Source organism: Amblyomma mixtum, chromosome 9 (assembly GCF_055824585.1).
Source record: "Amblyomma mixtum isolate Tamu chromosome 9, ASM5582458v1, whole genome shotgun sequence".
Lineage (NCBI taxonomy): Eukaryota > Metazoa > Arthropoda > Arachnida > Ixodida > Ixodidae > Amblyomma > Amblyomma mixtum.
In genome coordinates, this window is record NC_143020.1 from 112,869,402 (window position 1) to 112,882,567 (window position 13,166).

Genomic DNA, 13,166 nt, shown 5'->3' on the forward strand with positions numbered 1-13,166 from the left:
TTACAGGAGGGACACGGCAGCTCAACCTTACGGTTTTGCGTCTTTTTTTCTGGTCTTCTTATTATTTCCGCTGAATTGACCCACCATGCGCTGCCCTTGTGATTTTACCTGACAGCGACAAAAACGACTCGAAGGAGAAGACAAGGAAAACCTTCTCAGAAGAAGAAGTGTTCCGCTCGCGAGCTCACGCGTTTCAACTCCTCCTGGAACACGGCCATCGAAAGGCGTCCTGAAGACACTGCGGGAAGCCATGAAGCCGTCTAGAACACAGCGGGCGGAGAATTCGGCGTGCCACAGCCCAAACCCTCTCGGCAGTAACGCAGTGTCACCAGTAAAACCACCGTCACGGTCATCTGCGGCCTCCCCTCAGAACCTGCCGCCTGCCGGCAGTAAAGCAGGGCCGCCAGGAAAGCCACAGTCGCAGTCGGCCGTCACCTCGCACGGGAACCTCCAGTCTGTCAACGCTATAGCGGCGTCACCAGCAAAGACAACGTCGCCGTCGACCGTGGCTTCCCCGGAGAACCTGCCTGGCTCTGTCAACCAGGATAGCAGGGCCACCGTCCAGGAGGCCGTCTACGTCGTCATCGGCCACGGTCTGTACCAGTACTGCGTGCTCCTGTGCGGCATCCTGGCAACCATCGTGTCCCTTCTGCACATCCTCTCGGACCGCGTCCTGGTGCGACCCGTCGACTACTGGTGCAGCCCACCCCGCGACTTGAGCGACCTGTCCGCTGACGCCTGGAAGAATATGTCCATCCCGGTCGAGGCTGACGGCACGTTCAGCAAGTGCACCATGTATGACCTCACCGTTGCGGTAAGCGCAATATTTCTTATTGTTAATAGGGATTAATCTCTCCGTGTGGCTCTGTGGCACCTCTAGCATTGCGCAGTCAAGTGAGCCTGCAGCAGCCCTCCAGATATGCCGTGTCTTATCGTGACTGGTTCGACAGACAGTATAAACGTTTCGCTGTGCCGTCATCAGCTGTGCTTTGTTGGCATTACTAGATGCCATTACCCTGTGTCCTATTCGACAACACCCGCTTTGAAATGCTAGCTAAATCTAGTGGTAACCAGGCGTTATCAAGGACCCGCGCGTTATTCCGCGCGCCTAACGCCAGAGACCACGAACCATTCCCCGGGACCAGGCCATGACCACAGGCTTAGACCAAAAGCCGTTTCACTTAGTGATAATGGGGACAGTACGTGACCTGTACAGTGGCCTAGGCTACTGCCCCGCACCGCTTCCCGAGACCACGAACAGGACGATATTGGCCAAAGTCATGATCAGGGCAATTACCCTTGCAAAAGCTCGAGCTTCAGCGTACATAAACGGACATAATTGTCATTGACGTCAAGATGCAATGATTATGAGGCCTTCTGGCGTGCTTGATGAGTGCAGCTGTCCGGTATGAATTCAACCTATTCGCGTCTGTTGCTACCGAACTGCCTCTACTGAGATCGCGACCGATACCGCGCATCCTCCTTGTGTAGAGTGAATTCCAGCTGTTTGAGTAATATGAGATGACGAACATCAGAACTCAGCACAACGAACACCAGAACGAACACCAGAACTCAGCAAAAGGCAGCGTCGTCTGGGAAACCTTCAAAATACGCGTACTTAGAATGAATCTACATTATCGGCACTGCGAAGAAAAGGCCGTTGCAAGGGACGTTTTGCGCATGGCGTAGTTAACGCTGTGCACAGCAAATGTCATCTGAAGATGCTGAATAAACGAACCTTTGATGACGTAGTCAAACAGCTGAAAGCTACATAAGCACGAGACGCTGAATCGCTTTCATGCGGACTCAGGCAGAAAAAAAAATAGATCCGACGCTGAGGCAGCGATCGAATATCGAGCGTTAGCACGCCTAACATAACATAATAATTTCAAATACCTGGGGATTCAAGTTGTTAGCCTAACCGGGGCGCATATGGGGAAATTGTCACATAGCCTGTATGGTCCCATATCACCCCCCCACCCCATTACAACTAGACTCGCTCCCCTATGCCCCATAAGTGGTTATAATGGTCGATATATGGGACACACGTGGCTTCAAGTGTACCCAATATGAATTCATATGGCACATATATGTCTTGATATGCGTCCCACATGAATTCATGTGTCCTATCTAAATTCCTGTTTCCACATGAATTCATGTGTTCCATCTAAAATCATATGGGCTTCTTCAATAGGAAGACACGACATGAAGAAAAGATGGAGTGCTCTTCCCGTATATGGCATTCACTCAATACCACTTGGGGTCACGGTCCCGATGGGAGTCGCCCTTGTCGCTGACACGACCTCTCTAATACAGCTTCTGTACCATATCTTGCAGGAGAATCCCGAAGCAAACAGGCCGACGGTACCGTGCCAAAGATGGGACTACAATCTCACTGACAAATTTGAGAGCCTCACGAGCCGGTATGACCTCGTGTGTGACCGTCGCTACCTCTCCAACATGCGCCTAATGTTACCCGTCATCGTTAGCGGCCTCATGACTCCCCTCCTCGGCTTCATGTCCGACAGAGTGGGCCGGAGGCCCGTCCTTCTCATGGCCGTCTTCGTCCTCTTCTTGGGTGCTTACAGCAACTGTGTCGCGGAAACGGTCACCTTCCACATCATCACACGTATACTGATCTTCGTGGGCCACAACGGAACGTTTCTGCTGACCTTCATACTCCTGTACGAGGTGACGGGCAACCGGTGGCGGCCACTCTACACCATCTTGCACACGGCCGTTGGAGCAACCTTTGTCCCACCGGCCGTGGGTGCCGTCTCCGCGCTGGAACCCGGCTGGGCACTCTCACAAGCATTCCTCCTCGTCCCGACGACGATGTTTGCTATTTGGTGCTGCCTTATGAATGAGTCGCCCGCGTGGCTTCTCGACGTGCGAGGCATGAAGGAAGCGGAGGTTGTCATCCTTAAAGCAGCCAAGAAGAACGGCGTGGACATGGCTAAGGCCAGGGCCTTGCTGCATACGACCCACAAGCAGCTGAAGAGCTTGGGCCCATCTCCGCAGCTATCGATGGACGTCGTGAGCGCTGGAGAGCTCTTCTTGCAGGCGGCTAAGATGAACCGGCGCGCAGCCTCCGTATTTCTTGCCAGGTTCTCCATCAGCGCCATCTACTTCACGCTCGTCCGCACCCAGAAGACTACGGGTTTCTATTGGCTCACGGCGGAAGTCCTTCTCTTAATCACCTGCTTCTGGATTGCTTGCTGGGCCATGGTGAGGTACAACGTCCGGGACACTCTGTCGGCACTCCTGGCCATCGTGTGCGCCTGCTCTGTTGTCGAGGCGCTCCTGATATTAGCAGATTTTAGGGAAGCGGTCCCGTTCGCACACCTCGGCACGAAGGTCGCTGTCTCTGGCGCCGGAAGCGTGACTTTCTGCTACTCGGCGGAGATCTTTCCCATCAGCATTCGCAGTGCCGGCGTGAGCTTGTGCCACGTCTTCAATTCCGGCGGTTCCCTGGCGGGGGTTCTGCTCATCGCACTAAAGGGTCAGAATGCTGGTTTCGTTCTATCCACATTGTCCGCAGTGATGACCGCCCTCAGTGGCTTAGCGATCCAATGGTTGCCCGAAATCTTCGTGGAGGCCCCAACGCCACCGCCGCCAGCGGGCGCCGTGGGCGATGAAGAGCGAAAGGAGGCCCTCAAGAAGTCGCTGGCTTCCCCTGAAGCCGAAAAACGGCACAGGCGGCGCAAGGAGGGAGTGAAATCGCCGCCAAAGTCTCCCACTTAGCTCACCGCACGCACTGATTTGTTCCTGGTTAGGGTAAACATTCGGACTGAACCTCTGCTTTGTGTGTGGAAGATTATTCTGCAGCTGCTCTCATTTGACATATCAGAATATGTGGAGTCTTTAAGGTAACAGACAAATCAGCATTGCTTATCTCAAAACAGCTTTCACATCTACGGACACAGGATGAATTTATAGCGACTCCTTACTTAACCAATCTTCCCTGACTTTTTACTTTTGCCGTTATCGCTCTATGTGGATAAAAAGAGACCTTCATGCCGGACTTGCTCGCGTTTAGTAATAAGGTATTTCGCTGTCTGCATAGTCCTGAGTGCCTTTCCTTCCCGTCCCGTTGTTTAGCTCATAGCTGGGACTATGCACTTCTGCTTTGGGACACTTCGCACATCGCAGGTCAACCTTAGCCTCACTTATATTATGTTCTGCTTGTGTTTCGTTCTGTGTTTTAATGTTCTCATGGACAGAGCCGCGTGTAAAATTGGAACTTCTGCGCTCTAGCGCACTTTACAAGAAATTTGAAAGGTCAGTGTGCAAAGACTGTTATCGCTTTAGCCGTTCGCTATTTCTTCAAATGTTTATTGACTTGTGGGCTGACGTCAGCATACGCTTAACCCGCCGTTTCTCTTCGCAGTGAGCAGTTCCAGATTTTTTTCTCTATACTGTGAATCTTTTCTTTATGGTGGACCGTCGAGTGCGCGTTCTACTCAAGCGCTGTTTGGCAGACTTTGAAATCTTCCCTGATGCCCATGTGCAGCCGACGGATTTTATCTCTGCGTAGACTTTGAGCGGAAAGATGTCACCTGAGGCGCCATTGTCAATGAACGAACATTGGGGTGCGCTGTACACTGACTGTGCTCCTGCCGGCAAACGCATATCCAGGGGCTCCCAATGACTGGCAGCAAATTTCATTGTGGAGAGGACGCAGACAGATTCTTCTGCTGTGTCCTGACTTTGTGGAAGCCGCTGTGGTGGAAGAAAATGGACTTGCATTGTTCGAGGTTGCTAATAGACGTCTCGACCATGTTTTCCACATGGAATCACAATCGGCTTTATTTTCACTCAGTGGTTTTGCATTGCAATGCTTTACAAGAAAAAAACCCCTGACCTTAGAGCAGTACTTATCTAAGGGGCATGTACAAATTAACAGAACACATAAGAAGTTTTACAAATATGGTATGAGTGTATAAGAGATAAGAACTAAGAAAAATAAAAAAAATGCCTACAATTTGATGGAATGAGGGCAGCGGTTTAAGTGTGGGATTAGTCATCAAAGAGCGCTAGTTTCAGCGTGATTTGTAAGAGTCAGGGGTGTCATTCACGAATTCACGCGTAGAATTTAGCAGTGGATAAATGGCGTAATTTTGTTCCCTGGTTCCCCTTTTCTGCTCGTCTAATAGATGTTCAAACGGTGATTTTGGCGCAAAAACATCTCGGCATACAACTTAAAGGCAGCACACGCACAGGAGAGATCGCAAAGGATTTGCATGCTGTTAATTCTAAAAAACGCTGACCAGAAAAAAACTTTTCTCCAACAGCATTCTAAGTACACTCGGAAGCCTTCACTACCACATCGCGTATTTGTTGACTCATTTATTCTTTTTTTGCGAATACCGTGCGCTCAGTGTGAGAAACAACAGTAGTATTATCACAGAATAACAACACTATAGGTAACCTAGTAATTCTAAACACAATGCACGACAATATGGAAGCCTGTCTGTAGACTGGAAGAAAGACCACGGGGCACCCGCGCTAGCTGCGTGCTTTTTACGCGGCGAGCCGCTCGACGGCTTTTCAGGAGTGTCGCTCTGTAGACAAATATAGTTAGGCCTAGTCGGCTTCACGTCCAAACTTTAGCATGCGGTGCTTCGCAACTAGCCATCGCCTATCATAGCAGTTGTAACGCAGTTCAAGAGTTCATTCAGACCTATGCTTGTGCGGATTGCAGGAGTTAACGGGCAGGAAAAGAGTGAGCCGGGCAACAGCCGGGCAACAAACGCCAGTTAATGGTGTCCTAATCAATATCACGAAAGACTAAATGGTCATGGGGAGGGCATGCAATGCGAATGGAAGAAATCCGATGCTCACTGTCGCTAAAGGAGTGGGTTCAAAGAGTGGGCAAGCCTAGAATGGGGTGGCCGCGAATCAGGCGGGTGGATGGGATTAGTAAGGTTTGGTTTGGTTTGGTTTATGGGGTTTAACGTCCCAAAGCGACTAAGGCTATGAGAGACGCCGTAGTGGAGGGCTCCGGAAATTTCGACCACCTGGGGTTCTTTAACGTGCACTGACATCGCACAGTACACGGGCCTCTAGAATTTCTCCTCCAGAGAAATTCAACAGCTGCGGCCGGGATCGAACCCGGGTCTTTCGGGTCAGCAGCCGAGCACCATAACCACTGAGCCACCGCGGTGGCGGGGATTAGTAAGATTGCTGGGATAAAATGGCTACAACCGACAGGGAGAGGATTAACTGGGGGGGATAGGGGCGGTCATTTCCCCTACAGTGGACGTAGTTAGTCCAATGAATGACAGAACTGTTAAAAGAGCGGAATTAAGCCTATATATACAGTAGGCAACGGTTATACCAAGTGCTTCCCTAAGTGAAATTGAAGTGACATACAAGCCCCACAAGCCACAGGCCGGAGTACCTTAGCATGAATTCATGAATTCATGTTAAGGCACTCGACTCTTTAGCTATGGTTCGTCTCCGATCTCCCCCCCTCTCCCCTGTTTGCAAAACTGCAGTTTTGGAACGGGGGAGGGGGGGTGGAGAAGGGAATTAACGGAATGCAATTAAGCGTATTAGGTACAGGTCGTGCGAACAGTTAGTGCACCACTGAAATTGAATGGACAAAGTCGCACGAAACAGCCTGGACCTGAAACCGACGGTTGATTCAGAAACTTCTTAGCAGGTAATTAATCCAAAGCCTGAGCATTCAGTTTTCTGTACAAGGGTGTAGAATTAACGACTCAATGAAGAGTTGTAGGCACCGATGATACCGGGTGGGGCAAGACTGCCATTTAAGGGACAAGAAGTCCCACAAGGCACACAAAGTTCGATTCAGGAAATGCTAAACAGGTAGAGAATCTGCATCCTGAGCAAAAAGCTCCTGAACAGGTGGGTGATTGACAGTCAGAGGAGCGTAAGTGAGGCGGGCAGTTGATGCTTATAACGCGCTACACTTGACGGGAGAAACAGGGAAGGAAGGAATCTGACAGGACGGAGCGCTATCCTTTTATTCTTCTGTGTTCGTCCCGTAAAGAGTAGCGCGTTATTTTATTTATTATTATTTATACAATACTGCGGGCCGTTAAGGCCCGAGCAGGAGTGGGATAAACATACAGAGAACTCCGACGACCAGCAGAAGACGACGCCAAAAGCAGAATTCAGTAGAAGCGACGTAGTAAATACGGAGCATGAAAATAAAACAAGTCGTAACAAACAACAGACAATAGTTAGCGGTCAAGTACTTGTTCAATGGCGGAAATCACGTTTTTTCGGATACAAACACATGAGGTGGTAGGTTTTTCCAATGTGCTATAGTTCGAGGGAAGAAAGAATATTTAAAGTTATCGGTGCGGGCAAACAAAGGCGATCATTTATGCGGATCGCAATGCCTTGTTACTCTAGTTGTTGAAGGTTCCATATACAATGAAGGGTCAAGACGGCACTGAGAATAATAATACAGAGTCGACTAGTCCTCGCGTTCCGGGCAGATGAAATTAGCAAGTCAGCGGGAAGAAGTTCGACGCAGATGTCAAAAGACAGGGTTAATTTGAGGAGTATATGTGAAACTTCGCGTGAGCCTTCGCGCACAGAATTCCTCCACGACAAAAAAGTAGTCCGTTGCTTAAACGTTTCTTGTTGCGTAAACAAGAAGCTTATCACAAGAAAAAAAAATATGAGCTCTAGAATTTTGATACATGAATTGTTTGATATAGACAAACATTAAAAAAGCTGATTTCGTTTACAGTTGCGATTGGTCAGCGGAGTAATACAGGACGCCGCGGACCGCGGCCCAGTGTTAGGAACTGCTGTTTTTTTAAGTTGTATCCTACTATAGGTTTCAGAAACACACGAGTGTTCATAATTATGGTACAAAAAAGCGATGTCTGAGTTACAGAGTATTAATGCTTTATTTTTTTGCAACCTTTAGCGCTTTAGCTTCGAAACTGTACTTTGTTTCATCAAAAGGTGTCGGCAAAAAAAAAACAATGTCTAAAAACGGGATCACGAATTCCATGCCGTCGCTATTTTGCCGTGAATCCCTAGAACGCTTCACAGTTCATTGCCAATCCAAATTCTGTGAGCCTAAGACTTCTAATCACTAACGCACTGTGAGCTTGGGCTGTTCCGGTGAATTGTTCGAGTTCCAATTTCGCACAAAATGGCATCTGGTCGGCAGAATTGTTTAATACTGCATTTATACTGGGTACGTCCCTGAATCAATTAAAGAGTCGGACATTCGCATCGTCTGTGGCATGTCTGATGAGGGTCTGATGCGACGAAGAAACGAAACAAGCCGCCCTCAGCAATTGTACCAGTGGCGCTATCTTGTTTGTTGAACGCGGAAATTCAGCTAAGGACGGCGATTTTTTGCGGAATGTTTGAAGACTCTTCAGCAGCTTCATTATTAATGATCATAAAATATTTAGTTTGTTCAAAAGTAAACTAAGTTTGAAGACCTTCGTGCTACAGTATCGTGAAACTGAAAAAGGCTCTCACCTCCTTTGCCGAATCTCACGGCAGACAAACGAGATGACGCCACCAACTCAATCGCTGAGATAGCGCTCACTTTCGTTTTTTCGTCGCCGCAATCGATGCGAATATCTGATTTTTTCTTGTTGATTCAGGTAAGTGCTCTAAAAAATGTGGTAAACAACAATTTTTTTTAACCGAATTGCCATTCCTGTGCGAAATTGGAGCTAAAAAAATTCACCGGTAAAGCTGTGAGGTACAGCCTTTGTCCAAAGTTTAGAGCCCAGGCGGTTTGCTTCTAAGCACTATTGTGGCGCTCCTGTAGCACTAATGGAAGCCCTACGCATCGGAGGGAGCAGGACCAAAAATCTTCTTACCTCCAGGAGATTGGAGACGCTGAGGACGCATTACGAGCAAAGCAATGTGGCCCAGAAGCAAACCCCTTGGGCTCTAAACTTTTGACAAAGGTTGTACATTCTTCAATGTACATTTAGTTGTAGAAAACGCGGTGCTAAGGTTCCTACAAATACTATAGTGCATACTACAAAGCTTCTTCGATTATCAGTCCCGGACTCACCGCGGACTCACCACGACGCCGGCCCGAAGCTCGTTTTTCTCCAGCAGGGCGCGAAGCTCCGCCCACCAGTCCGCAACCTGCCGGAAGCGCACTCGATTTTCTCCGTATGGCACACCGCGGACTGCCGGAGCTGCTGGGACCCACACGAGCCGGCAGCTAGCAGACGACGCTGCCTGAGAAGCTAGCAGACGAAGCGCATGCGCATTTGGCACCTCTGCGCCAATTTACGCGCGCTTTCGCTCCCTTTGTTTTGACGCGGACGGCTGCGCGACATGGCCTCCGAAATAATTTTGCTAATAATGTGATTTTGCGAAATAATGTAAGTGAGAGTGATTAGGACAGTTTTCTCGGCTGTGAATTTTGGCCTCCCTCTTAGGCCTTCGGGGTAGAAAGAGGAGTGCTGGAACTCGTCCACTAGAGTCGCCGCGGTTGATCGTGATAGTCGAAAACGCTTCCTGAACTCGAAGTCCAAGTAGCGCGGCACAACCTCTTCCCCATACAACTTCACCCTGTGTCGGTCCTTGCGTTCCAACTGTGTAAGCAGAAGGCACATTACAAATGTGTCTCCAAAAGCGTCGTCGTCGGATTCCTCAGAGTCGGAGCTATCAGACTCCAACATGTGGTCTGCTGCAAAAAGCGCGCCAAATTTCTCGAACGGCATCGCTCCCCTCCTCCCTCTGCGCTGACTGCCCGCGGGCTGCCAGCCAGCCATGGAGGTAAAAAAAACTAGGAGAGAGTGCGCTCAGCCTCTGCAAGCCATCCTCCTCTGACGCCGCTGCCTAGGGCCCTTTTGCGCACTGACTCTTGGGAAATGGGCCCTCCACAGTTACCAGACTGCCAACCAGCGGTGCTTTTTAGTGAACGTCCGTGCTCCGATGTAGCGCAGAAGCGCAGCGCCTGTGTTGCAGCTTTGGCGGAATGCGTACCGAGCTCGAGGTTGTCTGAAGGCTCCGCGTCTCAGCACTTCTGTTGATTACACTCTTGAGTTTTTGGGTGCACTGTAGAAAACTGCAGGTAAACTTTTCATCAAAGGGTGCGGCCGCGACCTCGTCACTGTTCAACTGTGGTTCATAAAGAGAATGGAGAGGAATTCCTTTCGTCGTTATACACACATACGGAGCGTTTATTTCAGCGCATGCTATAAGCGGAGAACTCGAGAGTAGGCGAAGAAACGAGCCTCTAAAAAAGGGCGCAGCGGCTTCCAGAGCGCTCACGGCGGACGGACGTGTTTAACGAGCGCTCCGGCGCGCTGCGCAAGATTCTATTTCTCAGGCGGACTTCGGCCCGCCCATGGGCCCGGCACAAGTCGTGCCGAATACGCTCGCGCACATACGCGGTTCCGACGTGAAATGCAGCAGTGAAGTATTTCTCTCGCTGTCGAGAGGGAGTGCCGGCGGCTTTACGTCTGCCCCTGCGCGGGGTCTCCCGGCCACAGCGCACAATCACTTACAAAAAGAAGTAAGCTGTATGTATACATAGCCGCGCGCTCGTAGCGTCCTGTCTCGGACTAATCGCGCGCGCAGCACACTGCACTATCGGCCGGGGTGGGGCGCCCGGCCGCGTATACCGTCCGAGGTAGCACCCACGGAGCGTTCATTTCACGCGTGCATTACCTGGCGAAGAGCGAGCGGGAAGTCAAGCCCGCCTGCTCGATGAACGCACAGAGGCTCACCATTGTTCTGTCACGGGTGCGCGCACTGCCGCGCGGCCACAGGAGCGCTTCGAGACTGTGCGGGATGATTCCCAGCGCCCTGCAGGCTGCGAGAATCTCGCGACGCGGCACTGCAGAAGCGGCACAGCGAAGGAGCATGTGCTCCGATATCTCCACTGCGCCGCAGTCAGCGCACGCGTCGCTCGGGGACGATGGCCGCTGTGGCGAGCGAGCAGTTTGCGCTCACCACGGAGCCGTCAGTGAACACAAGCAGATGGTCGCGCAGTTGCTCGTACAGCGAGAGAGCGAAACCGAAACCGAAATCCGGCTAAGAGCTACCACTGCCTTGTCACGTGAGGGCCTATTTCCCATGATTCTTTTCATTATATTTTTTATGACTAGGCTTCAAGATTGTGACGTCATGCTCCCTCCTAGTTTTTCTTCCTCCATGCAGCCAGCACTGCTCGCACGTGATCATGACGTAGCTTCCTGCTTGACAGGAAACCGCGAACTGCCCGAGGACTATCAGGGCTCGGTAAATCGAAGAAGCCCACTGTCTAAGGACGTTGGACTCAACAGCCTTATGCGTTTGCGATACGACTGCTACTACTATGGACCGCGCACAAACTAAATCATTCCTCTAGTTTTCAACACGTCCTTGCTTCATGCGTTACAGTTTTTTTCCTTCCTCGATTTGTTTTTATAGCTGCTCTCGCCCCATCTAGTACCTTGCTCTCGAAACACGCAAAACAGTTTATTTGCCTGCCACTAGATGTCAGCACCCTTCCACGCGCCGCAGGGTGCCTCGATGGCGCGCGTGATTTGAATGCAGCGGTGGCAGTGAAAGTTGTCTAGTTACAGCTCCTTCTCTCGAGCGGTGGGAGACCGTGCTGGCTAGCTCTGACCCCAGAACGCAAGTTTTGGCGGTGGAGTGGGCTGACAAAGTCGTCGAGGGCTATGTACTCTCGACCACTTAACGCGACCTCTTGCCAAGCTCTTCCCGGCGAATAAAATGTTTTACAATCAATCAATCAATTGTTACTGCTCCTTCTCTCGAGCGGTGGGAGACCGTGCTGGCTAGCTCTTACCCCAGAGCGCAAGTTTTGGCGGTGCAGTGGGCTGACAAAGTCATCGAGGGCTGCGTACTCTCGACCACTTAACGTGACCTCTTACCAAGCTCTTTCCGGCGAATAAAATGTTTTACAATCAATAGCATTGCGCACTCATAAGCGGATAACGGTCATGCAGCGTGTACAGCGGTGGTGAAGAGCGGCGAAAAGTTGTCTGCTTGTGCCCAGTTCACTGCTGTTTCTTTGGTTTTAGCAATACCTGCACTCAAATTCTGTACTCCGAAAATAAACAAACCAGCACCAAGACATCCTTTTTTACCACTCAAATTCCAAACTTCGTAACATGTACGTTCGCCTGAGACCATCCGGTTTACTGCTTTTTGCACCGCCGCCGCGGTGGCTCAGTGGCTATGGTGCTCGGCTGCTGACCCGAAAGACGCGGGTTCGATCCCGGCCGCGGCGGCTGGAATTTCTTTGGAGGAGAAATTCTAGAGGCCCGTGTACTGTGCGATGTCGGTGCACGTTAAAGAACCCCAGGTGGTCGAAATTTCCGGAGCCCTTCACTACGGCGTCTCTCATAGCCTCAGTTGCTTTGGGACGTTAAACCCCATAAACCAAACCAAACCGCTTTTTGCACCTTCGTCCCTTCAGGTGCATATTAGCATAGAGTTTCTTACTATTACCTAGAGGGAAAGCTGGCGGCGCTGCACTTCAGCCACCATGGACGCCCAAAGCATCATGGGGCGGTGAGCTACTTGTTGCGGCACAGTCGTAGTTTTTCAGGAACACGGAGTGTCATTACTAAGGTGTTTCATTCCAAAAACGCTGTCCGTGTGTGCGCAGACGACTTTCGCGCGAACGCAGTGTGCAAAAGCCATAGTAGTGAAAACGCGACGACACACGACGCCAATAAAAGGTTTCACTTTTCCGAAATGCCATTAAAAAACCTCTTATAGTATTTAAGCAACAACATCTTTTTTGAAAACATATTTACTTTTAAAATTGCGTTTTTTGGGCACGAAATATTAGTTTTTATAGTGTTCACTACTTGGCCAATAGGAGAGCGAGTCGTCTCTTATTTTGGGCAAACTTTGCACTTAAATGCTTTTCTGCTCGTTTCTTGCAATCATTAGACAAGACATTGGATATTAGGACGTTTGTAGTTATCAAACAGCTTAATTTTTCTATTATTTTTTGGCCAAAAGTTGCAGTTCCACAACAAGTAGCCCCATGATGCTTTGAGCGCCCATGGTGGCTGAAGTGGTCGCGAGGGGTCGCCATGCAAACTCGCATAGACGGGCTGCCAGCTTTCCCTCTAGGTAATAGTAAGAAACTCTATGCATAATAGGGATTGCAGCAAAACAGGCGAGTTGGTGATATATTTGAATGAAAAGAGCGCAAAAGGCTTGGACAA

General features: G+C 50.1%; 1 protein-coding gene across 1 annotated transcript; it reads left to right on the forward strand.

Moving 5' to 3' along the window:
* Positions 1-250: 250 nt before the first annotated feature.
* On the forward strand, positions 251-3,744 carry LOC149330771 (organic cation transporter protein-like). Its single transcript, XM_089559500.1, has 2 exons — positions 251-814; positions 2,338-3,744. Exons 1-2 carry the CDS (start codon positions 251-253, stop codon positions 3,742-3,744), a joined length of 1,971 nt encoding a protein of 656 aa, XP_089415626.1.
* The last annotated feature ends 9,422 nt before the right edge of the window (positions 3,745-13,166 follow it).

Excerpts from the sequence above, each read along its gene's own strand:
- LOC149330771 (XM_089559500.1), top strand. The coding sequence starts at position 251 with ATGAAGCCGTCTAGAACACAGCGGGCGGAGAATTCGGCGTGCCACAGC. Across the intron at positions 815-2,337 it reads TGTATGACCTCACCGTTGCG|GAGAATCCCGAAGCAAACAG; the intron begins GTAAGCGCAATA and ends CATATCTTGCAG.